At 42.2% G+C, this 20417-nt stretch overlaps 1 protein-coding gene across 1 annotated transcript in view; it reads right to left on the bottom strand.

The window, feature by feature from the left end:
* The window catches only part of POP1 (POP1 homolog, ribonuclease P/MRP subunit), a 47669-nt gene that overhangs the window by 27053 nt on the left and 199 nt on the right, over nucleotides 1-20417 (bottom strand). The window contains exons 2-5 of the mRNA XM_003481375.4: nucleotides 14697-14837; nucleotides 11902-12069; nucleotides 10404-10579; nucleotides 7437-7685 (exon numbers count right to left, since the gene is read on the bottom strand). Of these exons, the coding sequence (XP_003481423.1) occupies nucleotides 7437-7685; nucleotides 10404-10579; nucleotides 11902-12069; nucleotides 14697-14835 (732 nt within the window). The 5' untranslated portion in view covers nucleotides 14836-14837. The remainder of the gene's footprint in view (nucleotides 1-7436; nucleotides 7686-10403; nucleotides 10580-11901; nucleotides 12070-14696; nucleotides 14838-20417) is intronic.

Here is a 20417-nt window from a genome sequence, read left to right on the forward strand (position 1 = left end):
TAACAACCTTCAAAGGACAAATCGACAATAACACAATCATAGTGGGGGACTTTAACACCCCACTTACAGCAATGGGCAGATCATTCAGACAGAAAATCAATAAGGAAACAGGCCTTGAATGACACATTAAACCAGATGGACCTAATAGGTATTTATAGGACATTCCATCCAAAAGCAACAGAATACACATTCTTCTCAAGTGCACATGGAACATTCTCTAAGATCGATCACATCCTGGGCTACAAATCCAACCTCAGTAACTTTAAGAAAACTGAAATCATATCAAGCATCTTTTCCAACCACAATGCTATATGACTGGAAATCAATAAGAAAAAAACCTTTAGACTTGTGGAAACTAAACATGCTACTAAACAACAATGGGAGATCAAAGAGGAAATTTAAAAATACCTAGCAGCAAATGACTATAAAGATAAGACACTCCAAAACCTATGGGAGGCACCAAAAGCTGTTCTAGAGGAAAGTTTATAGCAATACAAGCCCACCTCAGGAAACAAGAAAAAGCTCAAATAAACAAGATAACTTTACATCTAAAGCATCTCAAGAGAGAAGGACAAGACCTAAAGTTAGGAGAAGGAAAGAAATCATAAAGGTCAGAGCAGAAATCACTGAAGTAGAAATGAAGAAAACCATAGAAAAGATCAATGAAACTAAAAGCTGGCTCTTTGGAAAGATCAACAAAGTTGATAAACCCTTAGCCAGACTTATCAAGAAAAAAAGAGAGAGGATTCAAAACAATAAAATTAGAAATGAAAAAGGAGAAGTATCAACAGACACCACAGAAATACGCCAATAAAACAGAAATCTAGAAGAAACGGACAAATTCTTAGAAAAGTACAATCTTCCAAGATGAAATAGAAAAGATGAATGGACCAATCACAAGAACTGAAATTGAAACAGTGATTGAAAAACTTCCAACAAAGGTCCAGGACCAGATGGCTTCACATCGAATTCTATCAAACATTTAGAGAAGAGCTAACACCTCTCCTTCTGAAACTGTATCAAAAAATTGCAGAGGAAGGGATACTCCCAAACTCATTCTATGAGGCCACCATCACCCTGATACCAAAACCAGACAAAGATACCACCAAAAAAGAAAACTACAGGCCAATTTCACTGATGAACATCGATGCAAAAATCCTCAACAAAATACTAGCAAACCACATCCAACAATACATTAAAAGGATTGTACATCATGATCCAGTGGGATTTATCCCAGGGATGCAAGGGTTCTTCAATATCCACAAATCAAACAGTGTGATATACCACATTAACAAACTGAAGAATAAAAACCATATGATCCTCTCAATAGACACAGAAAAAGCCTTCGACAAAATCCAACACCCATTTCTGATGAAAACCCTTCAGAAAGTGGGCATAGAGGGAATCTACCTCAATATAATAAAGGCCATATATGACAAACCCACAGCTAAGATCATTCTCAATGGTGAAACGCTGAAAGAATTCCTGCTGAGATCAGGAACAAGACAAGGATGTCCTCTCTCACCACTACTCTTCAACATAGTTTTGGAAGTCCTAGCCACAGCAATTAAAGAAGTAAAGAGATAAAAGGAATCCCAATTGGAAAGGAAGAAGTAAAACTATCACTATTTGCTGATGACATGACACTATACCTAGAGAATCCTAAGGACTCTACCAGAAAACTGTTAGAGCTCATCCATGAATTTGGCAAAGTTGCAGGATACAGAATTAATACACAGAAATCAACAGCATTTCTATATACTAACAATGAAAGATCAGAAAGAGAAATTAGGGAAGCAATCCCGTTTACTATCACATCCAAAAGACTAAGATACCTGGGAGTAACCTACCTAAAGAGTCAACAGAGGAGTTCCTGACATGGTGCAGTGGTTAACAAATCCAACTAGGAACAATGAGGTTGCGGGTTTGATCCCTGGCCTCGCTCAGTAGGTTAAGGATCCAGCGTTGCCGTGAGCTGTGGTGTAGGTTGCAGATGCGGACGCAGCTTGGATCCCTCATTGCTATGACTGTGGCGTAGGCTGGTGGCTGCAGCTCCGATTAGACCCCTAGCCTGGGAACCTCCATATGCTGCTGGAAGCGGCCCTAGAAAAGGCAAAAAAAAGACCAAAAAAAAAAAAAAAATACTCAAAAGACCTGTACTCTGAAAACTATAAGACACTGATAAAACAAAGATGACTCAAGTAGATGTAAAGGTATACCATGCTCTTGGATTGGAAGAGTCAATATTATCAAAATGACTATACTACCTAAGGCAATATACAGATTCAATGTAATCCCAATCAAATTACTAAGGATATATTCCACAGAACTTGAACAAAACATTTCCAAGTTTGTTTGGAAGCACAAAAAAGAAAAATGGAGCTGGAGGAATCAGGATCCCAGACTTCAGACTATACTACAACGCAACAGTCATCAAAACTGCATGGTACTGGCACAAATACAGATCAGTGGAATAGGATAGAAAGCCCAGAATTAAACCCATGCACCTACAGCCAACTCATCTATGACAAAGGAGCCAAGAATATACAATGAAGAAAAGACACCCTGTTCAATAAGTGGTGCTGGGAAAACTGGACAGCCACATGGAAAAGAATGAAATTAGAACACTCCCTAACACCATACACAAAAATAAAAACTCAAAATGGATTAAAGACCTAGCTATAAGACCAGACACTATAAAACTCTTAGAGGAAAACACAGGCCAAACACTCTCTGACATAAACAATAGCAACATCTTCTCAGATCCACTTCTTAGAGTAATGACAGTGAAAACAAAAACAAACAAATGGGACCTAATTAAACTCAAAAGTTTCTGCACAGCAAAGGAAACACTAACAAAATGAAAAGACAACCCACAGAATGGGAGAAAATCTTTGCAAGTGAATCAACTGACAAGGGATTCATCTTCAAAATTTATAAACACTTTCTGCAGCTCCATACCAAAAAAACAAACAACCCCATCAAAAAACGGGCAGAAGATTTGAACAGTTCTCCAAAGAAGACATACAGATGGCCAAAAAAAACATGAAAAGATGTTCAACATCACTCATTATTAGAGAAATGCAAATCAAAACCACCATGAGGCACCACCTTATACCAGCCAGAATGGCCATCATCCAAAAGTCTATAAATAAGTGCTGCAGAGGGTGTGGAGAAAAGGGAACCCTCTACACTGTTGATGGAATTGTAAATTGGGTACAACCACTGTGGAAAGCAGTATGGAGATTCCTCAGAAAACTAAAAATAGAACTACTATTTGATCCAGCAATCCTACTCCTGGGCATCTATCCAGAGGAAACCATGACTTGCAAAGACACATGTACTCCAATGTTCTTTGCAGCACTATTTTCAATAGCCAAGACATGGAAACAACCTAAATGTCCATCGACAGAGGCATGGATCAAGAAGATGTGGTACATATACACAATGGACTATTACTCAGCCATTAAAAGGAACAAAATACCAGCATTTTTGGCAACATGGATGGACCTAGAAATCATCATGCTAAGTGAAGTCAGCCATACAATGAGACACCAACATCCAATGCTTTCACTGACATGTGGAATCTGAAAAAAGGACAGACTGAACTTCTTTGCAGAACAGATGCTGACTCACAGACTTTGAAAAATTTATGGTCTCCACAGGAAACAGTTTTGGAGGTACGGGGATGCGCTGTGGTTGTGGGATGGAAATCCTATAAAATTGGATTGTGACGATCATTGTACAACTACAAATGTAATAAATTCGTTGAGTAATAAAAGACTATGTATTTCACTTATAATATTGATGTACACTAGTTACCGAAACTGTTTTGAGAAATGTGGCTTAAGGAAGCTTCAAACTGAATAAGATTAGTCTCTTCAGTACAATATTTCTTTCATCACAAATCCAAGTGAACACAGGCATACTGTGAATATAGAAAAAGTCCCACATTTCTTGGTCTGTTTTTAGAAATGAAATATATTTAGATGGGAGAAGATGATTGGGAAGGAGCTCACTGCCTTGCTCAGCAGGTAAAGTTGGAGAAGCCACCCTACATCCACTGGCCTCAGTGTAGTTTAGATGGGGATCCATCAGAGGGGATGGATACAACGTGGCAGCTTGGAAGGCTTGAGCGGTGGGGAGGGAAAGGCATGGGTTTAATACCCAGGCCCACTCCTGGGGAAAGGACCATCAGGCCTGGCCGCCTGGATGGTTTGGAAATGCCTCATGTAGTGTGATGGTTCTCATGACCTCTTCCAGGAACTTGAGTTCTTTGAACATTTCCACCATCTCCCCTTCCTGTTTAGACTGCTTGACTCTCTCTTTCTCCACTTCTTGAGCCAGAGAACTGAGTTCCTCCATCAAAATCAAGTGGATCCTCATCATCTCTCTGTAGGTGTCTGTGAGGCTGGGTATATTTAATGACCCTGTCTCTAGCCTGGCCTTCTCTAAAGATGTCTCCATCTCTGCATTCTCCTTTTGAGCAGCACAAATCTTGTCAACGAGTTGGCATTTCTCCTCAATCTGTGCAGCCAGTGCTTTTGCGAGTGGCTTTTCCCGTCTCAGGTAAAGTCGACTTTGAACAGACTGAAGCAGTCGCAATGTAAAGAAGAGACCTACCAAGAAGGGGCTGATGTCAGACCAACACACCACTGTCTCCCACTGGAGGCTCTGGAAAGCGAACCATGAACCAAAGCCATTGGGCAGCAGCAACACCAGTACCTCACTCAGCTGCCCAAGGATCAGCTCAAAGCCAAGCTCCACAGAGGACGGCAGCCCCTCCATGGCACTGATCCAGCACAGGGCTCTGCCAGTTACCATGGATCCACCAGACACAACAAACCCCAACATTCCACCTGGAACCTGACCAGCAACTGCCATCCTGGATTAGTCAGTTATCTGCTGTGTTGGGGGACGGGGGGGGGGAGATTTGTAAATAAAATGTGACTCTCCCCATCATTGTCTCAAGGGAATTTTTCTTCACCTCTTTCTTATTGTGTTCATATCAGTAGACAGCTGAAATATAGGGAAATGTGTCAATCTTAAGTTGATGGCTTCAGAAATCTTTAAAATGCATAACCGAGTATCCAGGAACTCAGTGTCTGCATCATATGTATATGCCGTATCCATTAACACAGAAAATACCTCTCCACCACATTTTGGGTGAAATACACACTCACTACATGCAGCCTATGTATTAATTTTTGTGAACATCCATTAGTTTTGTGAACATCCATTAGTTTGGTGGTGGCTGAACTTCCTGAAAATGCAATAAATCATAATGTATACTTTAAAAAACAAAAAACAAAAAACAAAAAAACCAGAAAACAAGGACATGGAGAAACTGAAGCCCTTTGCACTGCTGATGGGAATGTAAACTAGCACAGCCTCTATGGAAACAGCATGATGGTTCCTCAAAAACTTAAACACAGAGCTACCACATGATCCAGCGATTTCACTCCTGGGTAGATACCCAAAAGAACTGAAAGAAAAGAATTGAAGAGATATTTGTACAGCCACAGTTCACAGCAGCCAAAAGGGAGAAGCTGCCCGTGTGTCCACTGACAGATGAATGAATAACCACAATGTGGTATATACATACAATGAAGCACTATTCGGCCTTAAAAATGAGGGAAATTGCGACGTGCCACGACATGGATGACTCTTGACGACATCATGCTAAGTGAAATAAGCCCATCTCAAAAGGATACGTATGGTATGATTCTGATTACATGAGGTACCTGGAATAGTCAAATCCATAAAGATGAAAAGTGGAATGGTGGTTGACAGGAACCAGGTGCAGAGAAGGATGGGGAGCTTGTGTTCAATGGATGCAGATACAGTTTGGGGAGAGGAAAAAGTTCTAGAGATGGATGGTAACGACAGTTACACAACGATGTGAATATACTTAATGCCACAGAATCCCATACTTTAGAATGGTTAAAATGGCAAATGGGATGCTATGTCTACTTTACCACAATTTGTTTAAGGTTCTTGTATGGATTATTCTGCTTTCTCTCAAGAAGTATCGGATACAACACCAGTGGCTTTCAAACACTGGCCAAGGCCATTTGGCCATTGGAAGATAGGCCCTCTGCAAAGAACAAAATTTCTAAACTTGTACTGGGAGAGAGAGAAAGCAATGAATTAGCAGTCAGCTAGGGCTGGGGTTGGGGGGGGCAGGAGCTGGAGACAGAACAGCCAGGTAAATACTACTATGCAGCTTCAAAACCAACTGTCCTCTCAAAGAGTTTAAAATTAAAACATTCAAGTCAGAAATAAATAAATAAGAGTTCCCAAAAGAGTTCCCGTCGTGGCTTAGCAGAAACAAATCTGACTAGCATCCATGAGGATGCAGGTTCAATCCCTGGCCTTACTAAGTGGGTTAAGGATCCAGTGTTGCCATGAGCTATGGTGTAGGTCACAGATGCAGCTCAGATTTGGTATTGCTGTGGCTGTGGTATAGGCCAGCAGCTACAGCTCTGATTCAACCCCTAGCCTGGAAGCCCCCATATGCCGCAGGTACGGCCCTAAAAAGACCAAAAAAAAAAATTCAAGTCAGGCTCACTGACCCTGAATCAACCCTCTACCATAGCTCCTTTAAGCAACTTCAGTGCACACACCAATTACAACTAAAATGCAAACTACAGCTCAGGTTCGGACAGACTCACACTGATTGATGCTATCATTCACACAGAAATCTGCCCGACATCCCAATGAACCTAGAACATCTAGAACAGCGTTCTGAATGCTGCTCAGGGCACACAGAATATCTGTGGATATTTAGAATGACTGCTAAATGTATCAGTGCTGAATGGAATCCCGAAATGACCAACAAGACCCTGCATGATCTGGTTCCTACTTACTTCTCCAGAACTAATCTCACTGTAATGTTAGCTCTGCTCTCATTCTCTTCATGTCTGTCACACAGAATTTATCTCAATCCTTCTCTCCTATCTGGCTGCCTTCTGCCTATCCCTGCTCTGCCATTTTTCGATCCCTTAGAGCTCACCTCAAACATCACTTCCATGGGGAAGCTCTCCTGTCCCTGTTATGAATGTGCATATAGTATTACAGAGTTTTCCCTTACAAACTGTATATCTGGCTAATTTATTAATGACAGTCTCCCCTAATAACTTTTGGGCTGCTTCATCTCCAGCATCTAGCAAAACGCCTCTTCCTCATTAACTCTTTTTTGAGGCCATGCCCACGACCTGTGGAAGTTCCTGGGGCTAGGGATCGAACCTACACCAGAGCAGCCACCTGGGCTGCTGCAGTGACAATGCCAGATCCTTAACCCGCTGAGCCACCAGGGAGTTCCCAGTAATTATTTTTTATAGGAATAATCCCAGATAGCATTTTGGCACACCATGAACTATTCTAAAAGTCTAAATCAGAAAGGGTCTAAACAAAAATAAAGAGGAAAAACATACCTGAAGGAGGCAGCGGCTCGTCATGGCTCGATAGCAGGCTCTGTGGCTCTTGGCTGTCGGCCTCTCTCCCAGGCAGTAGCCCCACCTCTTGACCATGTGAAACCGCTTCGCGTGCCAGATGTGAGTTTCTAACCATATGTTCTTCTTTTGTCTTCGGTTGAACTCTAGCATCCGATTCATGTGACATCGTCGAGCTTTATGGCACTTAGTTTTTGAGTGCTCTTTTTTCTGGTGAACTGCTTTCTCTGCCTATAGTTTCAAGAAGTGGGGCAGATCCTAGTTTGTAACCACTTTGAAACAAAGTTAAATGTTGAAGGATTCAAACAGCTAATTGTAGGTGAGGTGGAGTACTTTACAGATGCCATTAGTTTGCTTAATCTTTTAACTTGGTGATTTCTCCAATGAAAATAGGAGAGGCACGGAAAAAGTGAATATTTTAGAGAAAGGCAAGCGTAGGAAGGAAGCACAGTTCTATCACATACTAACTGGGCAAGCTTCGGGGACTAGGAAGATTTGAATTTTTTTTTTTTTTTTTTTTGTCTTTTGTCTTTTTAGGGCCGCACCCACGGCATATGGAGGTTCCCAGGCTAGGGGTCGAATCGGAGCTACAGCTGCTGGCCTACACCACAGCCACAGCAATGCCAGATCTGAGCCGCATCTGTGACCTACACCACAGCTCATGGCAATGCCGGATCCTCAACCCACTGAGCGAGGCCAGGGATTGAACCCGCAACCTCATGATTCCTAGTCAGATTCGTTTCCTCTGCGCCACGACAGGAACTCCCTAGAATCTTTATAAAATGTTCAACACAGTAACTCATCTGTTGCTGTTAGTATTACAGAGCAAGAAAGAATAAATCATGTGCTAGCTTTTTGTTGGTTTTCTTTTTTAACCTCTAAGACTGTAACTAAACCCAACACTTAGGACGAAAAATATAAAAGTGGGGAAACCTACACATTTTATATCACTTAGGTACTGATGGACAAATGCTAAATGCTATCACTAGGGGAGTTCCCATCATGGCTCAGTGGTATCAAGCCTGACTCGTATCCACGAGAACTCGGGTTCGATCACTAGCCTCGCTCAGTGGGTTAAGGATCCGGCATTGCTGTGAGCTGTAGTGTAGGTCACAGATGAAGCTAAGATACTGAGTTGCTGTGGCTCTGGTGTAGGCCGGCAGCTGCAGCTCCAATTAGACCCCTAGCCTGGAAACCTCCATATGCTGCAGGTGCGGCCCTAAAAACACACACACACACACACACACACACACACACAAATACTATCACTAGCAAACAGACCTCATATTAAATCTAAAAAGTCCAAAATTCCTGTTTCATTTTCACTCTTAATTTCTTGCATGGCTAAGCTAATAAACTTTTGTGGGGAAAACTTTTCTCCATTAGTTTGTGAGCCCCTTAAGTGTTGCGAGACATGTTTCTACAATATTTTCTTAGCCTCTTTGCTTCTATTTTCTATGCTGAAAACTCCATCTTGTCCTGCTTTACTTTACCCCATATCCCTGCTTGGAAAACAGTTGCAGTGCTGGCAAATGACTTAAGCTTAAGAACAAAGATCTAAAGGCATAAGTTATTTATATGGTCAGCTGAATGAGGACATAATGCATTGATCTAGGCACCCCGTTTGCACAGCATGATATGTCCTCTAAAGAATAAGAGGAAGATGAGCCTCATGGCCTCAACAGGTTCATGAGGGGTTGTTAGCAGGATAGGGATTAGCAAGGAGAACCGAGGTGCAAACCTAGGCAAGCCGGTTGCTGCGGATAGGCAACGTCTGCAGAAGCACAATGGTGATTCTCTAGAATGCTATATGCATAGATAGCTGACACCGAGCATCCTCAATGCTAATGATTGTTAAATGCCTAAAGGTCAGAGTAAAAGCTTAATCAGCTACAGGCTACATGACATTTATTTTATTTTATTTTTTTTGGTCTTTCTGCCATTTCTTGAGCCGCTCCTGCAGCATATGGAGTTTCCCAGGCTAGGGGTTGAATCGGAGCTGTAGCCGCCAGCCTACAACAGAGCCACAGCAACTCGGGATCCAAGCCATGTCTGCAACCTACACCACAGCTCACGGCAACGCCGGATCCTTAACCTACTGAGCAAGGCCAGGGATCGAACCCGCAACCTCATGGTTCCTAGTTGGATTCGTTAACCGCTGCGCCACGATGGGAACGCCTATGTGACTTTTAAAATAATTTAAAAAAAAAACCCTACATCCTGCACCTACAACCCCCACCTCACTTGCTGTAACCCTAAAGAGCACAATAAAAGCAGTGTGGTTTCTTGAGGTGGCACTCTTGGTCACTGAGACTTGAGTTTCCCAGTTCCCACCTTTAATTAAGATAAATGTCTCTTGTTTTATGTTAACTTTTTTCCTTAAGTTTCACAGCACCAGTTCTTCAGCCCTAACCTGCAGAGCTGGTCTCGGCAGTTAAGGATAAGGACTTTACTTTGATGGACTCTAACCTCACCACCCGTACATAGAAGGTGTTCAATAAAGAAATTTTGAGGAGTTCCCGTTGTGGCTCAGTGGTTAACAAATCCCACTAGGAACCATGAGGTTATGGTTTTGATCCCTGGCCTTGCTCAGTAGGTTAAGGATCTGGCGTTGCCGTGAGCTGTGGTGTAGGTTGCAGACACGGCTCGGATCCCGCGTTGCTGTGGCTCTGGCGTAGGCCGGTGGCTACAGCTCCAATTCAACCCCTAGCCTGGGAACTTCCATATGCCCTATGATGACAAAAAAAAAAAAAAATTTAAAAAGAATTTTATTTTAAATACAGCAGGGGGATATCAGCTATTAACATCATTGAGAGATTCCAAATGCCATATTTTAAAATGAACATGCTGTTTTTAAGTTTTTGTTTTAAAAAATTCTATTAGGTTACTACTTCTCAATTTCCTTTAGAAACGACTAACCTAAACATTTATATTAAGGGAAACTCCTACCTCTTTCTGGGCAATCTCCTGTAGGCGTCGAGGCAGGCGTTTGACATTGTGGCTCATGGCTCTTCGTCTCATGTGCCGTGGCAGAGTCTGGAAGACCAGTGAATTGGAAGACTTCTGCGTCACTGCTTTCAACATGGCACTGATTTCAGCAGCTCGGGCTTGAGCAAAAGTAGAAGCTGCCGAAGGAAATAGCACCATCATTAAAAACTAGTCTTAAACCAACCATTTTCCCAGCAGGTTTCAGAAGGAAAACAGATTTGAGGTACGTGAGCTTACTATTCACTCCATACCCTAACCCCCCAACAGATGAACAGCAATTATAGTTATTTCTGTTTGATTGTGAAACTATTCTTTAACTTGTATATTTTTCAAGTTTTCTGTAAGTATTGTTTTACTTTTCTACTCAGAAAAATTAAGTTTAAAAAGGTTTAATAGGGGGTTACATGCAATATAATCACAACCATTCTTAAGTGTAATAATCCCAGAAGCGGAAAAAAAAAAAAAAAAAAAAAAACCCTTAATTTTAAATGGTTTTGAACTCAAGGATTTGCTTTCTTAATATTTTTTGCAACTACATGACTATAACTATTTTTATTTTTCTTTATTGAAAAATAGACTTTTTTCTGCAGAATAAACAAATGCTGGAAAAATTTAAGGGAGTTCCTCCAAAAAGGCATAAAGAAAGACCAGAAGGCATGCCTAAACTGTGCACAAGGAACACAGGGTTACACGGTGGTGGGGGTGAGGATGATGTGGTGGCGTCCAAGAAAAGAGGCTAGGAGTTCCCCACGTGGCTCAGTGCTTAACCATGAGATTTCAGGCTCGATCCCTGGCTTTGCTCAGTAGGTTAAGGATCCAGTGTTGCCATGAGCTGTGGGACTCAGATCTGGCATTGCTGTTGCTCTGGAGTAGGCCAGCAGCTACAGCTCCAATTAGACCCCATAACCTGGGAAATCTCCACATCCCCCTGGGGTGGCCCTATAAAAGACAAAAAAAACAAAAACAAAAACAAAAACAAGAAATGAGTCTAGAAAGGGCCTGGAGACAGCTACTTTAAGGTCTTGGTTGCCCTCAGAATGTGTTAAATTTGGTTTTATCTTTGGAGATGCTGTGCTGAGGCATGTGGATAGCATTTTATATGTTTTTTAAAAGGGGAGGAAAGAAAAAATAAAAATCATTATTAAAAATTTTGTTTAAATAAATAAAAATAAATTAAAACGGGGGGAAAGGGTGGCAAAGAAGATTTTAAGACCCAAAGGAACGGTTCACGAATCAGGACCTGTAAGAAGACAGTAAGAGAAAGCAGGGAAACTGAAGGAGGGAGGACAGTCAGGCCCGGGTGGCTCTGGCCCGAGTCCAGGCTGGAGGTGAGAAGCAGGGGACGTGGACAGAGGAGCGGGATGGAGAAGCAGGGCCAGGACCTGGTGCAAGGCATCAGAAAGCTGGCTGCATGCGAAACAGCTAGGAGGACAAACTCGGCTTCTGCACAAATACGTACCGGTGATGTACTTGGGAATGTCCTGAGAAGTGCCCTCGGGACCTGCTTTCCATCCTCCCTTTTTCCTAAAGGTTACTTTGGAGGAAGACTGCTCCTTCGCATCAGACTCAGCCAGGGCATGGTGGGAGGTTCTGGCGTGCCACTGTCGTGAGGTTCCAGAGTGAGGATCTAGGATATTTTCAAAAAGAAATACTTCTATCAGAGAAAATAAGCAGTGGGTGGCAACACTGACCAGGTTTTTAATCCTATAGCCACCCTGTAAGGTGGCTACTTAGCATTTATTATCTAATATTCAGTAGGAGAGATCTCAGGTAGGAAGGTGAGTTGACCGAGAGTTACCCCCACCCAAGGTCACACAGCTGGCAGCACACTAATCATGTCAGTGTGACACATGAAAAAACCCTGGATGTAACAGACAAGGGAAATCCTCTCCATATAAGTAATGCAACGTGGATTTTACACCTAAGCTCCCTTAAATACACATGATTTTGTATATTCGTCTTTCACCATAATTCTCTGGCACACTCAAGTTGAGAGCCACTGTGCTAAATTAAAGGGAAGGAGTAAAAGCAGATTCTCTCTACAGATGACGGGGCAGTCAAATCAATCTGACTTTTAAGACAATAGCAAATCCCTTTCTGTGAACAGAGAGAAAGATCGGTAGAGAATTGTACAGCATTCCTGCTTAGTCCATGGTAGTGATCATTATTAAGCCCCTATAATCATGAAACTTGTTGCACAGTCTATCCTTAATGAGGTTTAAATGAGACAATATGCGTAAGCTACTCACCTGGCATCTTGGGCATCAGTGTTGGATCTGAATTTCTTTTCTACTTTCTACTGCTGCCTAATGAACAATCATCACCTTCATATCACCATATAAGGTTCCAAAATCAGCACACAAGTTACATGCAGATATGAGAAATGCACTGTATTTCTTTTAGGAAATATATAAGTATAATGTAATAATAACCATTAAGGTACAGATAAAACATATCAGCTCAAAATAAAAGTATATATTTTTAATTTTTATATATTTTTATTTATCTATATCTCTCTCTGTATATATCGCTCAAAAACACATAAAGCCGTCTCTTTATTCCCAGCAGTTACATTCTGGAAAGTCACAGCAAACACTGAATTAGTAAATGCTAAACCCTGACCCTACAGAAAACAGGAATGCATCTATGCACATATGTATGTATACATATATCTCACACAGATTATGATTTTAAATTGTAAAAACAACTCATCCTAGTAGATTCTATTTCCTTTTTTCTACAAAGGGAAAAGGAGGTTCACAAGTATTTAAGGGGGAGATCCTGTAGTGGTTCAGTGGGTTAAGAACGCGACACTGTCTCCGTGAGGATGTGGGTTTGATCCCTGGCCTCACTCAGTGGGTTAAGGATCCCACCCGGCCACAAGATGCAGAGTAGGTTGCAGATGAAGTTCGAATCCAGTGTTGCTGTGGCTCTGGTGTAGATCTGCAATTGCAGCTCTTACTCAGCCCTTAGCCTGGGAATTTCCATATGCCACAGGTACGGCAGTAAAAAGAAAAGAAAAAAAGAAGTGTTTAAGTGACCTGCATGAGGCCATCCCCCAATTAGAATTCAAACCCCAGGAGTTCCCATCATGGCGCATCGGAAACAAATCCAACTGGGAACCATGAGGTTTCGGGTTCAATCTCCGGCCTCGCTCAGTGGGTTGAGGATCCAGCATTGCCATGAGCTGTGGTGTGGGTCGCAGACACAGCTCAAATCTGGCATTGCTGTGGCTGTGGTGTAGGCTGGCAGCTGTAGCTCTGATTAGACCCCAGCCCAGGAACCTCCATGTGCGGAGGGTGCAGCCCTGAAAAGACAAAAGACAAAAGACAAAAGACAAAAAAAATTCAAACCCTAGCCAGGCTGGAGCTTCTAGCACTAAGCTGCCCTGCCCCACCAATCTCTGTCCTCTGGTCCCTCCTTAAGAAGGTGAAACAAGAAGGCAACTGGAAACCTCCTCTGGGAACATCCACGTCAGGCGACCCCAGCTTTTTCCCATTCTCTGTGTCCACAAATGGCCACAAAAGTGCCATGAATATTAATTTGGGGCTTACACATTTAGCAACTAGGTGAACTTGGAAGCACAAAGCTTCTAAATAATAAGGGTCAATTGCAACTATTCATCTTTTTTGGTCTTTTTCAGGGCCACACACATGGCATATGGAGGTTCCCAAGGCTGAATCGGAGCTACAGCTGCTAGTCTAACCACAGCCACAGCAACACCAGATTCAAGCCACGTCTGTGACCTCCACCACAGCTCATGGCAACACCAGATCCTTAACCCACTGAGGGAGGCCAGGGATCGAATGTGCATTCTCATGGATACTAGTCAGATTTGTTTCTGATGAGCCACAATGGGAAAGCCTATATCTATTTTTAATTCAACTCATTTATCATTTAGATTAAGACAACAAAAGAAGCTGACAAGAGTTGCCATTGTGGCTCAGCAATAATGAACCCAACTAGTGTCCATGAGGACTCGGGTTCAATCCCTGGCCTTGCTCAGTGGGATAAGGGTCCAGGGTTGCCATGAGCTGTGGTATAGGTCGAAGACGTGGCTTAGATCCTGAGTTGCTGTGGCTATGGCACAGGCTGGCAGCTGCAGCTCCAATCTGACCCCTAGCCTGGGAACCTGCATATGCTGCATGTTCAGCCTTAAAAAGCAAAAAAAAAAAAAAAAAAAAGGAGCTGACAAAAGCAATTGGAAATCGGATCCAAATGGAAAGTGTGTAGAGAGCTTCCTGTGTATCTTACCTTTTTGAGCCTGGAAAGGTTTTCCGCCTCCACTATGGTGCTTTACACCTCCATCGGCCACAAAGCCAGAGGATAAAGTCACATTGGTGGGCTGGTTTCTCATTTTCTTAGCATGTTTCCTTTCTTTGGCATTAGACATTTCTGGAAAGAAAGTAATACATTTAGTACAGGGAGAAGGAACTTGCATCCAAAAATAAAAATAAATTTAATGAATAAATGTTCATGTGACTCAAAATTTGATTCTTCAGTACAATAAATCTCTATTGTTTATAGGCAGATTGATGATATCAAAATGTTATCACGATACTGATCTACAGCAAGGATTTTTTTTTTGCTTTTTCACAGCATATGGAAGTTCCCAGGAGAGGGGTCAAATGGGAGCTACAGCTGCCAGCCTACACCACAGCCACGGCAACACCAGATCCGAGCCACATCTTGACCTACACCACAGCTCACAGCAACACCGGATCCCTGACCCATTGAGCAAGGCCAGGGATCAAACCAGCATCCTCATGGATACTAGTCAGATTCGTTGCTGCTGCGCCACAAGAGGAACGCCTACAGCAGGGATTTATAACCAGAAAGATTTCTACGGGAGCTGTGAATGGTATTAACACCAAAAATTTGATTCAACAGAAAAAAATTCTATCTTGTGCTGTCAAATAATTGAGTCATACACCAATGTTGACACTGAGCAGTTTGTTGGAAGAATGAAAAATGAGGTGTGAGATAAGATCCCTATGCCACGGTAAAATAATTAAACTAGCTAAAACATTGTATCAAAATTCTAAGATGAAACAAGAGGCAGGTGAATCGAAATATGAGACACGCTCTTCCAATACAATGACCTCACCAAAAACAACCTAAATTACCCATGTCTTCATTTCTACTGAGGTGAGGCCTGCTGTACCCTTTAACTTATAATAGCAAAAAGATTTCCACTCAAAATAAGGACAAAGGACAAAAGCCTAGTGGAGCCTGATGGATTTACATTGTTCTCAACTCGCAAACGCCACACCTCCGTTCTTTTACTGAGTCGTCTGAAACACCTGTTTTCTATTTTTAAATGAAATTCATTAAGTACATCGCCTACTAGGCATAACTTTTATCAAAACACGTCCTACAATATGTGCCCTCATTGTAACATAAAGGAGAACTAAAAATAATTTTAATAAAATAATAACTATTTTTCTTGTACTATAACTACACTGGAAGGACATTACGAAACAGGTATTTTTAACCCAGGGGGATAATCACTGACTCAGGCATGGGTATAACCTGTAGAGCTGGAGAAGGGTCCTGGAAGCCCCCACGCAACAGTCATTAACTCTTTCCTTGCTGACTGTAGGGAGGTCTGACCCTGAAGGGAAGGGTCCTGCAGAAAGGAGACACTAGGAGGCTGGGAAGCTCTAAGTCACAGAACCAAGCTATTCTCCAAGCATTTAAATATTTTAATAAGAGCCTATTGATAGCTATACACAGTATCACCATGACTGCAACAGCTACAAAGGCAAAGTAACACAGGTGGGTGTGTACTAACACCTCAAAGAGAAGGTAACAATGCCACTGGCAATGTTAATTTTCCAAACTAGTAAACACTCCCTGATAAACGACGTTTTTTTGTTTTGTTTTGTTTTGTTTTTTAAGTACAATCTTGCCTTGGTGTATTGTATTCCCTGAAAACTCAGTGTATTAAATCCACGCAGCCAATAAAGCTTTTCTGGGACCTTTCTGCACATTGCGAGATGGCTAACATGCCTGGCCCCTGGGCAGTAAATGGCAGCGTTACCCCAAGCATCATGCTAACCAAAAACACCTGCACAAACTGTCTAATGTCACATCAGGGGTTGCACCACGCCCAGTAAGTGCCACTGAATGGACTACCACCCATTCACTTATCTCCTTTCCAAAGCAAGACTTCATACAAGATTAAGAGTAACTCTTGCCCTCACTTTTTTTTTAAAGCCACTTTTTTTTAAGAGCCCTCACTTTGGAGTGAGAAGAACCTGGATTCAAATACCTTCCTTAACACTTTTTAGTCATATAATCTTAGGAAAATTACTCTCCCTCTTTGAGCATCAGGCTTCCCTTTGACAAATGGGGATAACCAGGAGGTTGCTATGAGTATTAAATAAGGTCACATACGTAGCACACAGCACGGGGCTTTGCATGAACTAAGGGCCCAGTTAATGATAGCTATTATTGTAAATAACATATGAAGTAACAGAGATGTATGTCATTTCGCTCTCACTCCATTCTGCTTTGACCTAAAAGACAACTAGATCTACACCAAAAACATTTTTTGAACTGAAAAATATATACGAAGCAAAGGGAATGCTGCAGAACTGGCTGGCTGATGAGGGACATGATTCAGATTGGTCTACACTAAGAACCATTCAAAATGATCTTATAAAACAGCTTAGTCTACCTACAATCACCTGCTTGAATCAGAACTTGCGCAGCAAGAAAGAGCTTGGCTCTGCTCAGGACTACAATATGCCAGGAGCAGGATGAGGGTAACCTTCAGAAGTCACATCTCCAAGCTTGGGTTTCAGGCTAAAAAATAAGCAGACTGGGAGTTCCCATGGTGGCGCAGTGGTTAACGAATCCAACTAGGAACCATGAGGTTGCGGGTTCGATCCCTGGCCTTGCTCAGTGGGTTAGGATCTGGTGTTGCTGTGGGGTAGGTTGCAGACGTGGCTTGGATCCCGTGTTGCTGTGGCTCTGGCGTAGGCTGGCAGCTGTAGCTCCGATTCGGCCCCTAGCCTGGGAACCTCCATATGCTGCGGGAGCGGACCTAGAAAAGGCAAAAAAAGACAAAAAATAATAATAATAATAATAATAAGCAGACTGAACTAATAGTGGTCCTCTAACAGCAGAGAATGAATATAGACTATATCTGAGGATTTAGCTCAACATAGCTTCCAGAAGCTATGTTCTATATTGAAGCTATGCTGAAGAAATACATTCAATATCCTGTGATTAAGCCATAATGGAAAAAAACATGAAAAACAATATATATAGATATAACTGAGTCACTTTGCTGTGTAGCAGAAATTAACACAACACTGTAAATCAACTATACTTCAACAGAATTTTTACATGCTCTCAGAATCAATTTTTTTAAAAAAAGCTTCCAAGAGGAATCTTAACTTTTTTCAAGTGACTTTTACATCTAGTCCTAATATTCACAGTTTGCATGTTTTCATTTCCATTTAATCAAAATTTTAATGAGCACTAAATATGTGTCAGGCTTTATAAAAAGTGTTTTCTCCCAAATGAATAATGTTCAAATAAGCCATGTTTCCACATGCAGCATATGATCAGACATAATCCTTGGTAGAGTGGACTCCAGTTTCAAAACCTGGGAATATAACGGATGGTCCCCAATTTCTTTCGGATCTAAAGCACCGGTGACTCAGACTTAACATAAAATCTCCCATAAGAATACAGTATCAGGAGTGCCCACTGTGGCTCAGACTAGTATCCATGAGGACATGGATTCGATCTCTGGCCTCGTTTAGTGGGTTAACGATCTGGAGTTGCCATGAGCTGTGGTACAGGACCGAGATGCAGCTTGGATCCCGAGTTTTGTAGCTGTGGCGGAGGCTGGGGGCTGCAGCTCCAAAAGAATACAGTATCCAGTATCGAAGTTCCCTGCAGTTCAGGATTCCACTTGTCATTGCTGTGGCTCTGGTTACAGTAGTAGCAAGGGTTCAATCCCTAGGCCAGGTACTTAGCATGCCAAAGGTGTGGCCAAAAAGAAAAAAAAAAAACTTCTCCTAATTACCCAATCTAATCAAACTTAACAAGCTTCTTGGTTCTACTCTGTGCATAGTAGTTTTGAGCTGTGTGTAGACCGAAGTAGGATACAGGTGTGGCCTCTTAAAAAGTTAGTCATCTTAGGCAGCCAATACTTACTGAGAACTTTATGTGCCAGCACTATTCCACACGCCTCACTCATTTCATCACAACTCTGTGAGGGACGTGTGAGCACTATCCTCACTTTATAAATGAAGAAATAGAAGCACAGAGAGGTTAACACTAAGCTTGTGATTATCCTGGGATTCAACCCAGGCAGTCTGGCTCTATTCACTATTTATAAAACAAAAAAACAATTCCAGACTAAGACCACATAAAATAAAAGACTAAATTCTGCTACATAACACAATAAAAAACTGGATAAGGGAAAGAAGAGCATGAATCTGCAGGAAAAGTCAATGAGAAAATAGGATTTCATTAGTTGGAACGTGGCTAGGGAAGAAAGTATTCAGGAATCTACTTGGTGAATCCAGGAGAGAGACCTCTGGATGACTACAGTGGGAAGAGAAAGTAGAAGAGGATAAAACTGAGTAAGCAAGGGGAGGCCAGAACTTTCAAAGAACTTCTAAAGGTTCTTGAGCTGGAAGTAGGGAAGCCAAAACCTTATGGGTCTGCAGAAGAAAATGAGGGGGAATAAAGATGATTTTCTTATATTACATTTCAGAGGAGGACAAAGATCTTGCCAGTTTTTTTCACTGTTCCACCTCCAGCACCTAGCAGAGTGCCCTGCTCAAACATGCATAGGCATAAATGGAGTGAAATGTTCCTATAATGCATATACTAACAGTAAAAAACACTGAGCCAAGCAGCAGTGCTTCTGACACTGCATGACTGAGTATCTGCCAAGAGAGGAACTCTGGGGCCATTTGCTGGACCAAGATCAATAACCTATTTGAATTCAGATCTCAGTCAGCTGGTGTCTATTGAGATGGAAAGGGAACACACAGACACCCAGTAAAGCTCAAGAACATTCCAGAAAAGGGAGCATGGGAGAGGCGGGAGGTGAACACTGCCCAGGTCTCAGCGTGCTCTCCTCAACGACCCCTTATTCCTTTTGGATGGTAGATGGGTACAATGGCCTCCCCTAGGATGGCATCTGCCCCGTGGGGCAATCCAGAGAAACGACAAACACAGGTGGCTCCAGCACAGGAGCGGAAGTGTAAGTAGATGAGGTAGGAGGTTCCTGGAGACAGAGAACCAGGGATGGCTTTCTTGACATCAGAGAAGCCATCCATTTTTGGCTTAAGTCATTTTGTGATCTAAGCCTGGCCTCAATGCTTGCCTTTGAATGTCGCAGTAATCATGATCTTAAGGGAAACTAAGACAAGAAAAGTAGCAAGAACAAAAATCAGTTGTAAACTCCCAGATCTGCTGCTGCGGTAAAGATCAGCCTGACGTACTTTCTTGATCTGTTTTGCATTATTTGAACCCGCCTTGGACACTCAATCATCAGATCAACTGGAACCTGAGGGATGCTGACCTTTTTTCTGACCCTTGAGGTTTCAATCAACTAAGTTTGGACTCTGCTGCCCTTTGCCCCAATTCTATGCTAAATTCTTCTCTGCTCAAGCCCCTTCATGAATACACATATACGTTAGCTTAAAAGTTCCCCAATTTCTCGGTTGCTTTTGGAAAGATCACGGGTGTTCACCAAGTAAGAAGCACTTTCTTCTTCCAATCGCCGGTGCATAGCAAGTAAGAAGTACTTCCTTCTCCCAAACTTTGGCTCAGTTGGGTTTTTTGTTGTTTTGGCGGGGGGAAGAGAGGGTTCTGGATTGATACCCACCAAGAGGTGAAGCTACTTTTCGGGTAACAGAAGGAGGGGCCGTGGGGAAAAGAAGGCAACAGGGGAAGAGTAGGTCAGCGAGTGAGGGGAAAGAGAGGGAGGGGAGCCTAGCC

This window comes from Sus scrofa, chromosome 4 (genome assembly GCF_000003025.6).
Source record: "Sus scrofa isolate TJ Tabasco breed Duroc chromosome 4, Sscrofa11.1, whole genome shotgun sequence".
Classification (NCBI taxonomy): Eukaryota; Metazoa; Chordata; class Mammalia; order Artiodactyla; family Suidae; genus Sus; species Sus scrofa.